At 37.3% G+C, this 15,813-nt stretch overlaps 1 protein-coding gene across 3 annotated transcripts in view; it reads left to right on the top strand.

The window, feature by feature from the left end:
- The window catches only part of PDSS2 (decaprenyl diphosphate synthase subunit 2), a 125,892-nt gene that overhangs the window by 67,298 nt on the left and 42,781 nt on the right, over positions 1-15,813 (top strand). For all 3 annotated transcript variants that reach the window (XM_074862219.1, XM_074862218.1, XM_074862217.1), the window contains one exon: positions 10,738-10,936. In XM_074862219.1, the coding sequence (XP_074718320.1) occupies positions 10,738-10,936 (199 nt within the window). The remainder of the gene's footprint in view (positions 1-10,737; positions 10,937-15,813) is intronic.

The raw sequence follows: 15,813 nt of genomic DNA, 5'->3' as shown, positions 1-15,813 counted from the left end.
GTTGTTAAAGCAGCAAATTGCAGAGCGGATGAGAAGGTTCAAAGCCAAGGCTGAAAGTTCAGTTTCAACTTTTAGTTTTATGACTCTTGTCACTTTGTGTCACAACCAAACTGTTGTTTTCACTTAGTGTTATTAATTAAGTAATACAGAGTTTGCTCATTTAAAATAGGCTGTCCTTCTTCACAGCAAATGACGGTGAATTTAATTCTTTTTAGTATCCTGTGTTAGATAATAGTTGAGAGAATAATAGATTCCAGGGACCTTTGATCCACCATTACTGTAAAATAAAAATACAACTTAATTTTTTTTTCTCTCTGACCATAATGATTTTAACCTTGTGTACTAATTTGAATGGGCTTGTGGGGGCAGAGTCTTAAATGAGACACAAATGAAGGAAAAATTGCTAATGCTGCCACTGTATATCTAATGAGCACTGTGTAATAAACCATAACCTCTTCAACATTTCTGTGGAAAATGGTGTGATTATTTTGGATGGCTGGCCCTTTGTGTATGGCTCATTACCATCTGGCATAATGTGTATTGATATAGCCTGTAATTGTCAACTCTTATTTGACATGCTGCCTTTAATAAATGTGACTTGCATGGCTAGAACCCCCTAATGGTTATATGGAAAACTGTAATTAAAGAAAATATGTATACTTAAGTAAAATACACACCCTTATATATATAAAATAATTTTGTAGATGGTCTCTGTTTTTCTTTATCTCCCGTTCTTTGTGGGAACACTTGTATGTATTCCCAGGCTAGTACAGCACCAAATAAATCGCATTACCAATGTGGATGCCTAAATGTGTGAAGACAGACGTGAATCCTGAATGTAGGTTGTTTCCTCTTGCAGAACTTGCTTAAAATGAATTTTGAAATGTTTATTCTCTACGTGCCATAAGATAGAATTAATATATCTGTGGTAATAGAATGCGTTCCCAGCCTGCTGGTGGCTTTGGATGCTCCTGTGACGGGAATGGAAGGTAACTGTAATGGGCAAAGTGGCTCTGGTTTTGATATTTCTCCCAAATAAGGTGGCTGAAATAAATGCATTTGGAAATCTCAATGCTGAAAGCATCTATACTTCCTTAAAAGAAAATGGGCTTCTGGCCGATAGTAAGTTTTCAGATACAGGGGCCAATGTTATCTGCTGCCAAATCTAAGTTGTCTTTTGTTTATTTTCTGAAAAGTTTCCTTCCCTTGGCTTTACGGTTCATGAATACATGAATAACTAAGAGACATCATTTTGATAGATTGGCTTGCAATACTAAACAGGCCATAGGATTTCCCCAACTTTAATCAGCTTTAATACTTGTGCTTAAATGGGATTTCATCAGGTGTTACCTTCAATTGTGCTATTGTTGGAGAGTCCACCATTGCTCTTTGTAATAGATTATGGAAGATGGCTTCACCTTATTCTTATCTAGATTTGCTTAGGTTCAAGCTACTGGGTCTTATTTTATCTTTGCTTGATAATCTGAGTATTTTCTTCTCCTGAATTTGTTTTCTGTAGTGTAGATACTTAAACTTTCTTTAAATGGCTGTGACAAAGTCAATCTACAGATTCAGTATCAGCCTTCTCCTTACATGAAATAATTCAGTTTCTCACTTTGTTTTCTTTACTCTGATTGTTACTATGACTCTTCTCAACTTTTTTCTGCTTTCCCAAATTCTTCCTGAAGGAAGTTTCCCAGTAATGATTTTTACTGGCATCAGAAACCCAGGGTTGACAGAAACACTAATTTTGCTAATATTCTTCCATTAAATAATCAGTGCATCCTATTAGCCTTTTTGACCACAGTGGTACCCTGTATCTTAGATGATTATCTGGGATGATCTGTTCCCTCACCCTCCTTCCACCCTTATCCAAACCTTGAGTGTTTTCTTTCTGAAAGAGTCCCTAGTCCCATATGTATATGGTCTGTTTTCTGTAATTCTAGCTGAGATCTTGTGATTGATTTTTTTTTTTTGCAATGTATATTTCTACTTGAGTAAAGCATATTGAACAAGCTCAGTTGACTCTGTTTTGAGGATGATTCATTCTCTTTGCTGTTTATCAGCTATGTCATTCCTTTTCTGATGCCTTCTCTCCTGAGTGCAAGTTCTTCAGACCTACTAACAGTGAAATCTTAAGCACCGCGGCTGCTCATGAATGTTATTAATCACTATTGGACTAGAAGGTATTTGTATCTGGTTGTGTAAATACATTGCTTAAAAATAAAACAGGCTTTCTAAAATCACTTGCCTTTATGTTGTTATGTTTCTGCCCAACCTTACCTAATGGTAATCCAGTTCTTAAAATTCTTCTTGGCTTTGAGGTTTTTTAGTATTTCCTTTCTAAATTGCCTTTGCTCAGCTCCCTGTCCATCTCTGCATTTTTTCATTTGTTCCTTTATCAAGTTTTCTTCCTTGTCTAGTTTCTCTGATTTGCATTTGTTGCTATCAGTTTTCCAGTTTGAGCTAAAGAAGAAAGGAATTATAGCTGGTTTGGCTTTGTCTAAGCCATGATTTTTTGGCGTTTTATTTTTAATCAGCTTAGTCTTTTTAACTGGGGAATTACGCCTTCTTGGTCTGAATATAGCAAAATATTCACATTTTTCTGTTTCATTTATCTAACTGGTTCAGCTTGGTTTATCATTGAAAATATCACTCATGTATAATATGTGTTTCTGAATATTATATGTCATTTATAAAGCATGTTCATATACTGGTTTTGCTTATATTGTTTTCGCGTAACAAATGTACTGAGATCACGTTCACTTGTACCTAAATTTTTAGTTCTGATATGAACGCTTTGTAGCAAATTAAATTTTTAATAGAGAATTCAAGTTGAATGCAACATTTCTTGAGCTAGGAAATTTCCTTCTAGAAATTTAAGCCAGTGACAATACATTAATATTGCCAATATACATTATTCAGAGTATTCAGTATTCTTGTGTAGTATCTGCATCATTATTTACAGAAGGAGAGAAGTAGGTCTTTACAGAAGTAAACATCTTAACTCTTGCTATGACTTGGTGTGGTACTCGATATGGTCTACATAGCTGTTAATATAATCTATAGCGGATACCAACTAGAATTTCAACTTGTCTTTTATTAATTAGACAATATTGCATTTGACACCTTTACTTCATTTTGGAAATATGAATCTTCCCATAGAGATAACCAATGACTTTAAAATGGGAATTATGGTATGTGATTTTAATAAAGTCAGATTTTAATAAATTTGACAATATGCTTATAAATGAGTAGCTCTAATTTTTATTACTGATTTTTTTAGCTTCACTGTTCAAATATTCCAATAAATCTTTTTCCAGATATCTTATTAATTTTTGCTTCTTCAGGTGAATACTCTTGCATTTTCCTTCGGTTTGATTAGTTAGGTTAAGCTAGCCAACCCTCCTTTTTTTAAAAAAAAGTCATAAAACATGAAGCCACATTTTTTTACCAATACTTATGTATGTACTGGTTCAGGTCTAGAGTCTAGTTTTCTTCTCTAGCAGTGTAGAAAGGGTCTCTAAGAAAAGGAAAAGTAATTGATGTCTCCCTTTTTAACAATTCCTAGTGCTTATGAAAACTGTAATAGCTGAAGTACAATGTGAAGCTATTTAAGTTTCTTATACCCTTGTCTATGGGTCTTAAAAAACATACTTAGGTTTGACACCATGTCTCACATCAGAGCAATGCAAATGTTCTTTTAATACCTGTCCCTTGCAGAATGTCCTTTGCATCCTTCTCACTATTAAAAGTCTTAACAGGACAAGATTTGTCTTTGTAGTGAATGTATCTGGATTCTTACCTTGTCAGCCCGGCCCAACTGCTCCTCATCTCTTCACACAGCTGGGTTCACTGATTTTCTGGATCTTACAATGGTTGGATACCTCTTACTGTGCAGGCTTCCTCTTTATTGGTCCCAGCCTGCATGTCTGCCACCAAGTCCTGGAAAACATCAGTCTGAGTTACTGATTCTGGTGGTATTTTTCTGCTGGCTTCTCTGATAAACATTTTTTCTTTTTAAACTGAACTTGAGGTAGTGATTCTTACCAGGTCTTTGTCTAGATTCTCTCACCTCCTTCCCAGAATTGATGCTTTTGTTTCCAGGCTGGGAATATTTTCCTTTTAGCCTGTGCAGTCTGAAAGGGGGGTTGCCATGATGGTGTCATCCAGCACAAGAAAATTTTGCTGTGCTGTAGGTTGTGATCACTATTATTTACTGGCCACTAATGCCAAATGTAGGAGTAAGCCAGACAGAGCCTTCAGACTCTGAAGTTCACCAGTTAGGGATTAATTATTAATCCCTAATATTAATTATTAATAATGGGAGATGATGACGCAAATGTGGATTGCTTGCAGTCTGATGCAGTCAGATGGCTCCAAGGCTTGAGGGCTCCTAGCTACACAGTTAGTAGTGACACAGTGGTGACCTACAACGCTTAGGGAAACTGACTTGCTGAATTCAAGTAAGCGTCTGCCCACTAAAAATCAGAAAACATTTTCAAATCCTATAATGTGCTGAGGGAAGAGCTTACTAAGACAAAATAAGGGGAAAAGAAATTAAGCAATGTTCAGTGGTGGGGGAGATACAGAATGAAAATGTGAGATTTTTTAAAAAATAAAGAAGGAAGAATACATGAAGGAGTATAGGTAGAAGTTTTACTTCAAAAACTTCATGATGCTTGGAAGGGAAGACGATGAAAGAGGTAAGATAGGTAGCCAGTTTTAAAAAATTGATTGACAGGAGTGCAGTTAAACAGCATACTCTATAAACTTCATAGAATTGATGTCTTTCAACTTCATTTATCTCTCAGGTGGAAGATGCCCCTATAGTAGCTTAGTGACCAAGATAGGAGAAACCACAGAAGTCTTAGTCTCTGACCTTGTTAAAGGATAACAGTGGATAGGTATTTTCTGCTGGATAACAGATAGATGAGTCATGGTCATGCAATAAATATTTGGTGCTGTGCTTAAGTCTGCTGCTTTATCCTGAATGCTTTTCCTTTTAGTGAAACCACAGCACCTGCCATACATGTTGACTGGTTTAAACACCTTCCCCCTGCACTTCAATTTTTTGTTAAAAGAGGCTATACACAGAAGATGAGAATTAGACTTTCCATCCTCATAATGCTATTTGTTCCTTTAATTGTGGTTTTATTAACCATGGAATTGGCTTTGACAGGTGAATGGAAGAAAGAACTGTAAAAATCACTGCCCTTTCTTACTCTGTAACCAAGTGGGTTATCTTCATGCAGTATAATGACCAGAGCACACAGCATCAACTTGAATTTAGTGTATGTACCTTCTTGCCTTTACAAGTTTTTCTTTCTATTCATTGGTCACAAAAAAAAAGTAAAATCGGGTACCAAGTTCTGCCCAAATACATTGTCAGTGCTTAAGATTATTACTTTAATTCTTTAGTTAATGCTTTTTCATGTGTAATTTTCCACTTAAGAACTATGTCATTTTTAAGATTCATAGGTATATATAGATTATTATTGTTGTCACTAAAACAGAATGGATGCTGGTATTTTTTGATCTATTTATTATTTTTTTAAATCCTGAATGTAAGGCTTTTCGTCCAAATCAATCCTTTGTGTATTGAAGGGAAACAATTGGATTGACAGTCACAGAGAAAATGTTCGCATTTTGGGTGTATACTGTTAGTTGCTTTAATTCAAAGGTTCAATAATAAGAGTTCTTAATGAATTTTTGATCTATAAGTTCCATTGTCTTTGTTTATTGCACTTTAGAATATGGATTTTAGTGGCTAATTTAAGTCTTTGGTCCATTTCTGTGAAATATTATGCCTACTATTAACATTTAAAATTATTAAATGGTTCTTTGCGTAACCTATCAGCCTTTGAGAGAGCCAGTGTAGTTCTGACAGCTGATAATGAAAGGTAAACTGACTCAAGTTTTCTTGCTGTTACTGGAAGCTTGATTTTGCATCGCAAATGTTGCAGAGGAGTATTTAAGCTGAAGTACTCTTGTTCACAGCAATACAATTGTGCTATTTAATGTTTCTATTTTATCATGTTTTGCAAAATGCTATTATATCTTTTTAGACTAGGACTTGAAATTAGTGACTGAAGTCAAAACAACTCTTAAAGAGATCGTACTGGCTAATGTTTTATCGCTGGAAGTCTTTAAAGATAACACAAACAACAAAGAGGGTATTCAGGATGTGAGGAACACTGCAAAATTAATTTTTAAAATTTGCCTAGGAAATTTACTATCAAAACTTATCTTGTTCCCTCAGAATTTGTTTTCAACATTTTGTCAATCCCACTTAACATTTCATATAGTTTTGTGTAGGCTTTAAAATTTGTGTTGAATTCTGCATGGGGTGTTCATCTCCATAATAAGACTATTAGTAACAGTGATACTGTGATGATGCAGACACCAAGGCATACAAAGAGGAAATTTTAATCCAAAACAAAACTGTGAGATGCGTTTTTTGAGATAGAAGCATATTTACAAAGTTTCTCCATTAGTTCTTTATTTTTCTCTATAGATGTGGTGCCTGTATAAGCGTGGTGATTCTACAAAACCTGTATTCCTTACTTTGGTGTCGCAGCAGCAGGATGTTGCATCTACACTATTAGATTATAAGGGCAGATATAAAAGATTTCTTGAAGTCTGCTCAGCAGTTTATCAAAGTTAACCAAAACATGTCAATGATGTGTGTGCCTTCAGTGGGGGAGGGGAGCAAAGAGGAAGAATAGAAATTGCACTTGTTTTATTTGTTGCAGGATCTAATTGTCTATATAACTTAATTCTGCATTTTTCTAGTATTTTCTAGCAAGCTGGTGTTGCCACAGTCCTAGAGTGAATATAGCTCCAATGGACCCTGCTGAAGAAGTTTTTTTAGTTACTTGTGAAGTTAGTGTTTCCTTTGTACTTTTTAGGAAGATGTTTACAGCTTGAGGAGCTCATAATCTAAGGGATACTTTATAACAACCATTTTAGGGATATTTAAGTTAGTTACACTGGTACTAAAAGTAGAGGAACAAGGAGTCAAGAGCAGAAAAACAAGAGACAACTTCCATGCTGCTCCCTTTTACACAACACAGGCAAGAAGAATCTATGAATTAAGATTTTCATGAACTAAAGAGTAGGGCAGAAAAAGAAGAGAGCTGACGACAAGTCTGAGGTACTTATCAAAGACTGCAAGAGGGGAAAAAAGTATTCGCTAAGTGGTAGATAGTAATTGACTTGAAAGGGTAATGAGCCGATTTGTCTTGTCCTATTTACAGAAACAGAGGTTGTGGAGTCTCTGTCCTTTGAGATATTAAAAAGCTGTCTGGACGCGGTCCTGGGTGACTGTCTCTAGGTGGCCCTGATTGAGCAGCTGAGTTGGACTATATGACCTCCAGAGGTCCTTTCCAGCCTCAACATTCTGGTATTCTCTTAGTTGAGGGGAGGAGGTGGGAGCTGTGTTTCACAATTAACTCTGCTTATATAATATATCTAACAGTGAAACTTGTGTCTGTTTGTGACTCATCAGAACTTCTTAGTAAGGTCCTCCAGGTACTGTCCAAGCCTCTGCACCATCCTCTTTGAAACAACCATTCCCGCATGTGGGTTCATTTTTAGAAGAAGAGAAAGAAAAGGAGATGAGGTCATGTGTGGAGCTCAAAATAGTATCATCTTTCAAAACGTGATGCCTGTAAGTTGAGTCTCTGGTGCATTTGGTGATGGTTTGCAGGGAGTTCTTGCTTCAGAGGTGGAGGCTGTGGAAGTTTGTTATCATTTGGTGAAAAAGCTTTCCCAATTCTTAGCCTGCTTCCATTTAGGAACTTTGGGTGGTTTTAATATGTTGACTGTTTTCTCAGTGCTACTCTGGTATGTAGGTAATTCTTGCAGCAAACACTTCTTTGTTGTGTGTGAACATGGACTCTGGAGCGGGAACAGGATGAAAGCACTAGGAGTTCGTAATCCTGTTGCCCTGTTGTTTCTGCTTTTGTACTCTGTCATATGTTGTTGTTCTAAGTCCAGCATTGCATAAACATTAATTTTTTGTATTTTGGGATTAGCTGCTTTCAAATACAAAATTATTTAATCACTGAATTGTACTTCAGATTGAGAAAGCTGTGTATAGTATTGCTTTAGCCATTCAATAACAACTTTATAACAGTGGGGTTTTTTTTGTTGGATGCTGGCCTTGACAAAGTCATGTCAAGAACCCTCCTGTATCTGTAGCAGTACTGTGGACTTCTTATTGTGCCCGGGTATTATGGAGGTTATCGCAAAAAAATTAAGAAATCTATTGCCTGGGATTTCTGCAATAGCTTTTGTTCTTATATTTTTAGTTTTCTAGAGAGAGAGGGTGGAAGAACTGTATAAAATCAGAATTAGATGCAGATTACCTGCCTAATATGGTTCTCATTAGAACAAATAATATGAATACCGTTTGGAGAACAAATGGATTATAGAAAAAGAAATGAAAACATCCAGATCCTGAGCATTTGGAAAGCATGACACTGATGTATTTGTGTAACCTTTTCATGGAGAGTGATGCTGAAGTCAAAGAGGGGATTTTGATTTCCTTCATTAAAAGCTTATTAAATGAAGAAATAGGACAGTCGTTGTTTTGCTTCAATAGTTGGGGGTCACAGAGGCGGGCCTGATCTCCTCAGGATATTAATGCCTGCTTTCAGCTGGGGGAAATGAGCCGTCGCTTGAGTTAGCTGCAGCTTTATGTGCTCGTCACTAGGGATCCCCATATGTCCTGGGATCTGCGGCAGTCAGAAATGGCAGAGCTCGGCAGCAGGGAGCAGAGGGCTCTCATTGCTATTCATAACAGGTAGCTCGGCTCAATCTGCCCAGAGCAAGTCTGTTTAATGTTGATCAGCTGTCCATCTGATAAACCGAATTGATATGGACATTTCCTCCAAGGGCTGCCCTGACAATGACAGCAGGAGCATCGGGATGTCTTGTTAGTCTTTTTCTCCGAGCTTGAAATTTTATTAACCCTTTGTTAGACCCAAGCCAAACCAAGCATGATTACAATAGTGTCTGTAGGTTGTGTGAGATTCTCTCTCACCTCTTCGAAAAACAGCCTCAACCTTCAATTTTGTTGTCTATATGGAGAATGGCTAGCTGTTTTGTTTACAGATTGGTTTTCTCTGTGTGGAGCAAAAATTGTGAAGTATACGGCAGCTTTTAAAACAGCTTGGTTTTTGGGTGTGTGACAAATACATTGGGAACCTCGGTTTATCCTCTCCCCCCAGCTCATCTACCTTTTGCATGCCTGCCCAGGTTGTGTGACTCTACTAGCTCTTCTCTCTTGCTAATTGGCACAGATCACTGGCCTGAAACAGTTGCTGTTGGAGCTCTTTGCAGGTCAGATATATTTGGGGCAGAAGGTTACTTTAGATTAGTATCATTCAGGGCAGTTGCAATATATCTGCACTGTCCAGAGGAAGCAGTAATAATTTACTCAGTACTATGCCAGTACTGAGGCAGAATCTAACCTGAGCATGTATCAGCAGGTATATGTATATGTGAAGGTGTGGAGCAGTTTGGTTACTCAGTGCATCAGTGCTTGGCCACTCTTGAATAAGCACAGGGAGCATAACATGCCTTTGTACTAGGTTGCAATTTAATTTGAACTTTAAGGCTTTTTAGTCATCTTTCTAGCTGAAAGCATGTGTTGCGTGTTTGTTCGTATGTAAAGTCTCCATGACATAAAGGGAGCTGCTTGAGTCAGAAACGATGTGAATGTGCTGAAGATTTCAACGCAGCATTGTGGTGTTAAGAGGATGCTACAGTGCATCGCTCTGTTCTCCACTCCCCTTGTCCCTGTTCAGTTGTTATGTCTGTTCATGGCCCTGTTGTAGTTCTGAGCTAAGGTGACACCTCCGGGCTCCTTGGAGTGATAGTCACTAACTATCACGGGCTACAGGGTTGAATTGCAGAAAGAGGGGAGGAGAGGGCTGTGCTAATGACTCTTTTCATGCCTTTTCCAAAAAATGAAAATAAATAGAGGGCAAGCTTCTATGGGATAACCTCTGTGGCAAGCCTCTCACAGGGATTTGAAACCCGTAAATTTAGAATGTAGCACACTGGTTGGTGTGAGAGGTGATTTGCAAACCTGTTGAAATAAAATTGAGTCTACCCCTTTGCTGGACAATCCCCTTTGCTTCTTCTGACTAAAACAACCAGTGAAATATCATTAGTACACAGTTTTAAAATGTTCAGCTGTTTTTCCTCTCCTGCCTGCGCCCTCCCCCCTTGGTATTATTGAACTGCAAGGTGTCCTGTTATTAATTTAACTCTAATTTGAGCAGTCATTGACTGCAGCATTCTTATGGTGTTCAGATCGACTTGCTCACGACTCCCCTGCTGATACGTCCTTTGTTCCTTCCCATCAGTACTTTCTGCTTGGCATTTTCTTCATGTCAGTGTCCCTCAAGCTTCTAAAAGACAAAACAAAAAAAGAAAGCACCATGAGGACTGTATTGATTACTTAGCTTTATTTTGCAAAAGAATTCAAACAAAGGCAGCGTTCCTCTAAATGGAACCTGTGGTACCCGTGGCTTCCCTGGAACTACTTAGTGATAGTTCTCTGTGCTTAACACCTCCCGGTTGTGGCTTCTAGAAGTACACAGAAGAGCTACACAATAATTCATAAAATATCTGTTTAGCACATGTGGTTAGGATTTTTTCCCCCTACAAATCTATGTTTTATTCACAGCATCAAAAATAATTGTACTTTTTCTTTGCTTTCAGTCAAAGAAGTCTGGCCGAAATTACAGAACTGATCCACACAGCCTTTCTGGTGCATCGTGGCATAGTGAATATTGGTGAACTTAAGTCCTGCGATGGCCCGCTGAAGGACATGCAGTTTGGAAATAAAATGGCCGTTTTGAGCGGAGATTTTCTTCTAGCAAATGCTTGCACAAGCCTTGCACAGTTGCAGAATACCAAGGTAAGAAGAAAAAAAATTCTTCTACTGCCAGAGCAGGTAACTATCAGTGAATCTTCCGAAACAGAGGCCCTTTAAAAAAATCAGCAGTTATGATATGTATAATATATGGAGCATACTTTAAAGATCAGCATACTTACATTATAGCTGTAGATGGATTGACAGGCAAGCTGCTGCTATGAACATGTTTACCACTGCCCTATAGAATTACTGTGGTGAGGCCTTTAGTATATGTTCTGAAGCACTGTAGTAATGGATGAGTGGTTCATTCGGTGAATTTAACGTATATGCAGTAGCATCCTCATGACATGTGAGACTACAACACCTCTGGCTGACTGCCAGCTGAAGACATGTTTGGTTTGTTATTTTGTTTTACCTTGTGCTTTTTGAAAGGTTTGTCTGTCTTAGGGAATTCTTGGGTGAAAAAGCTTTATTTCTTGCTCTACACAGTGCTCAGGTGACTTTTTACTCTTAATAAAATTACTTTGTTAGGCATTTGGATGCCCCTGAGTATTGGATTGCCCTAATAACATGGCTGTACTGGCTTCTAAAGGGCAGTTGCAATCCAGCTGCTCAGCCAAACTGTTTGAAACTTTACAGGGAAATGGTTTTTGTGACAAATAAATTGTATATTTGTATGATCTTTGAGAATGAGACTGATGGAGACCTTAAGAGATCATCTTTCTAGTCAGTTCTTTTCGCCGGATAGGATCAGCTACACCAAATCATTCCTGACATGTGTTTATCTAGCTTCTTCTTAAAACCTGCTGTGCTGGAGAGAGATTCCTGGGCATCCCTGTGCCAGTCTAGTGTAACACCTAACTACGTGTATGGCTGAAGAGTTCAGTATGCCATTCCAGTGGAAACAGAACACAGTTCTTTTTTTGCAGGGGTACTTTTTATAAGTCTGAAGATTGCTGCTATACTGTAATGTTTGTCGTGCATGCAGTTGTCGACAATCAACATAGTTTTAATTCTGATCTTAAGGAGTCTATTGTTTTTCGATTCTCATGCTAAAGCTCCTCATGATGGTAGTGTATTTCTGTACTGCTTTGATCATGAGTGTGACAGTTTCTCTCAAAAGTGGTGTCGTTTTGTAGCATAGAGCTGAGATTCAGGAGAAGAGACAGAAAATTAGATGTCAATCTGCTAGAATAGTGGGTTATGCCATTATGGTGATAACAGGTATTAAGTATTGAAAAAAAAGTTTTAAACAGTGCAAAATTTCAGTCATATCAAAATGGGGTGCAATTGATTTTATTAGTTATTGTTGATTTGTATCCATTCATATTTTCAGTACTTAGTGAGGTTCTCAAGACACACCAAAGGATTTAACTCTACATGGATTTTTTTGTTTCAACATATGAGGAAACTTCTATAAGATGTAGCACCTATTACTTTGCATTTAGTACATCATTAAGTATTGCAGCAGCAATGTATAATCCCTAAAGACTTGCCAGAAAACAAGCCCACAGTGAAATGAAGCACAAGTGCAGAGAAATACTTTTTTTTTTTTTTTTAAAGCAATCATTATACTGCATGTCGGAAAATTCTGCCAAAACATTTTAGCACTTTTTTCATTTTTCTGACATCTAAATACTTTCATAGCTTCTACATACGATAAGTGGGATGCCATTATGGAAACTGATTGACTTAGTAAATTATTCTTTTTCAAACGTCTAACCCTACTAGCAAAGTTAGAAAAATTGAAGTACGAGCTATAGAAATCTCTTGACAGGTGCAATGATTTAAACATACTGTATTTATTCTTTTGTAAATGATGAATTTTCAAATCTGGCATCTGTTTTTCAGCAGTATGAAATAACTGTGACTTTTTTCCTTCATAATGTTTTGTTTTCTTTGATGTAAAAAGTAAAAATCACAGTACTGCTTTTTTGCTGGCATTTATGTGGTAGCTCAGCAAATTGGCTAATGAAATGAGCAGCATTATATCATACGTGGTACTGACCATAGTAGGCTATAACCTCTACAGACATGCATAGCTGTTGTATAGACTAGAATTTAAACTAAGGGGGGTTTTAACATTAACTGAAACCACTGCTACCAAGATAATTTTATCATCCTGTTAAACTCTTGTCTGAGTGTGTGTATGATGCATTTATCTCTGTGCTCCTCTCGGGGCTGACAATTAGATGTGAAATTCTGTAGTCGTAATGAAATGCAGAGCTATTTTATAATTGCCAAGGGTAAAATTAGCAAAGTCAATTATTTTCCCTTAGGCTTTTCCCTGTAGATATTAAAAGGCTGCAAGGTAATTGCCTTAGGTAACACTTTGATTTTTAAATAACATTAAATATAGGAATTGTTGTTGTTATTTCGTAGTAATTTTCCTCTTCTTGCTACTGTTGTGGAATACGACTGTAATGATGTTAACAAGATTCAAGGCTCAGGGATTGTGGTTTTGGGGATTTCTTTTAAACTTGTGCTCATACTTCTATGTTTATTGAAGTTATACAAAAGAAGGGGTTGGAGTGGGGGTTTGTAGGGGTTTTTTTTCAATGTTGAAGGTACAAGGACTCTAGATCTCTTGAAATGTCAGTTAGGAAGTTTCCTGTAAGATAAATTCTGCTGTTGTGCTGTTATAAGGTCATCTAAAATGTTGGTTTTTGAACACATATAATAACTCAGAAGAAAGCATTCTCATTTTGTATTTTGTGAAATTATGAGACATTAACTGTGATTACAAAGTTGGTATTGACTGAAGCTTAAAAGAAGTAGTACTGAAGGGCAGATGCAACTGCATGCAACATTTTTATAATCATGGCAAAGTTCAACATTTATTCACATTAAAAAAAACTATAAAATGAACAGTAATTTCTTCAAGAAAACTTCTACAACTACAAAGCATTAGATTTATCAGATTTCACGTGTATTTACAATTCTTTTGTACATTTATGTTAACTTTTTGAATGCCTTAACTATCCCTTTTTTTTTTTTAATATTTTGGATGGTGACTTTTCTTGGCCTGCAAATTGCAGTGATAAATCGTGTTGTTGATTGAAGATGATATGGATAAAACCTCTCAAGCCTGTCAAGGTCTCTCTGGATGGCATCTCTTCCTTCCAGTGTGTTGACCACACTACACATCTTGGTGTCATCAGCAAACTTGCTGAGGGTGCACTCAATCCCACTGTCCATGTCTCTGACAAAGATGTTAAACAGCTCCGGTCCCAATACCAATCCCCAAGGAATGACTCTTGTCACTGCTCAAGTGACACTGCCCTTGGACATTGAGCCGTTGACTGCAGCTCTTTGAGCCCGTTCCTTATCCACTGAGAGGTCCACCTGAAATGTCTCCAATTTAGAAACAAGGATGTCATGCAGGACAGTGTCAAATGCTTTGCACAAGTCCAGGTAGATGACATCACTTGCTCTTCCCTTATCCACCAACGCTGTAACCCTGTCACAGGAGGCCACCAATTTGTCAGGCACGATTTGCGCTTAGTGAAGCCATCTTGGCTGTCACCAATCACCTCCTTATTTTCCATGTGCACTAGCATAGTTTCCAGGAGGATCTGCCCCGATGATATTGCTGGGCACAGAGGCGAGTAACTGGCCTGTAGTTCCCCGTGTCTTCCTTTTTTTCCTTTTTTAAAAGTGGGAGTTATGTTCCCCCCATCTTGAGAATGACTCTGTTTTTCCCATTGTAGTTCAGTGAGCTCTTGTTGGAATGATTAAACTGTTCACAGAAGCGCTTCAAAATCTACAGCCTGAAAGCTTGGAATTGAATTTAAGAATCTTGTCTGTCAATGCAGAGCTCTGCCAGAAGACCACATTATAGAGCATTGTTCTATTAAGCATTATTTGTTTATAAATAAACAGTAGCACAGATGTAGTATTTATATAGTGGATGCATTTCCTTATGTTAAGTTTATGTATTCCTGAAGGCATAAATGTGTTGTTTACAAAATAGGCCTTGTGTTTGCATAAACATCAAGTTATTCATGTAAGTCTTCCTATGTCTTCCTGTTGCAACAATCTGAACGTACATTGTGCTTCATAAAAGAGCTGCTTATCTTGAACTATGGTTTCTACTTCTGTAGCATCAGTTGTGGTCCTATGGGGAAGGCTCAGTTTTGAACTTGAGCAACTTGGTTCCTTGCTGACCAGTGAAGGATACAGAGTGTCCCCTTTCTGGAATTACGCCAGTTGCTCTTTCAATGTAAATTGACATTTTGGAGAATTGATGAACAAGTCAGCTAGAAGCTACAATTTTAATTTTTAAGTGTCATTTAAGAAAGGTAGTACTTGTATCAGGCTTTTTCTTTCCCTGAATGATTTCAAGAGAAGAACATAGACTTTCAAAAAAATATTTTAAGTATTAAAACAATGAAAAATCATGGATTGACTAAGGAAATGATTCCTAGGATCAGTGGCAGTTTTCTGGTCCTCTCTTCAAAACTGAAAACTTATTCTAAAGAACATGAAGAGTGCATACCATCAAGAATCCTGTAAGAAATATCCTTTTTAAAAGGAAATGTCATGTTGCCAATGTAAAGGCAGCCATTAGCAACCACTGACTTGTAATAGGTCCAAATTATGGTACCTCAGAACAGTGCTTTTGGTTTTGTTTGAGGTGAGTAGAAGGTGCTTCTTGGTAAATGTAGTTGTGAGATTAATTATTTTCAGAGCAATGAAAGTTGTTTTGAGAGAGCTATTCTTCATTGTTTGGTGGAAAAGTTTAACCATAGATACCTGCTAAGTATATTTACATTACATTTTATATAAAATGAACAAAGACCCTTAATCTGAATTTTCCTTCTGAGATTCAGTAGCTGTATTGATCAGAGAAGACAGGATGAAGAAATGGAGAAAAGGTGAGAACCAGAAGTAATGTGTTTGCTCCCATTTACAGTGTT

This window comes from Strix uralensis, chromosome 3, assembly GCF_047716275.1.
Source record: "Strix uralensis isolate ZFMK-TIS-50842 chromosome 3, bStrUra1, whole genome shotgun sequence".
In the NCBI taxonomy this organism is placed as follows: domain Eukaryota; kingdom Metazoa; phylum Chordata; class Aves; order Strigiformes; family Strigidae; genus Strix; species Strix uralensis.
The sequence above is the reverse complement of the archived record's forward strand: the minus strand, read 5'-3'. Positions and strand labels throughout refer to the sequence as shown.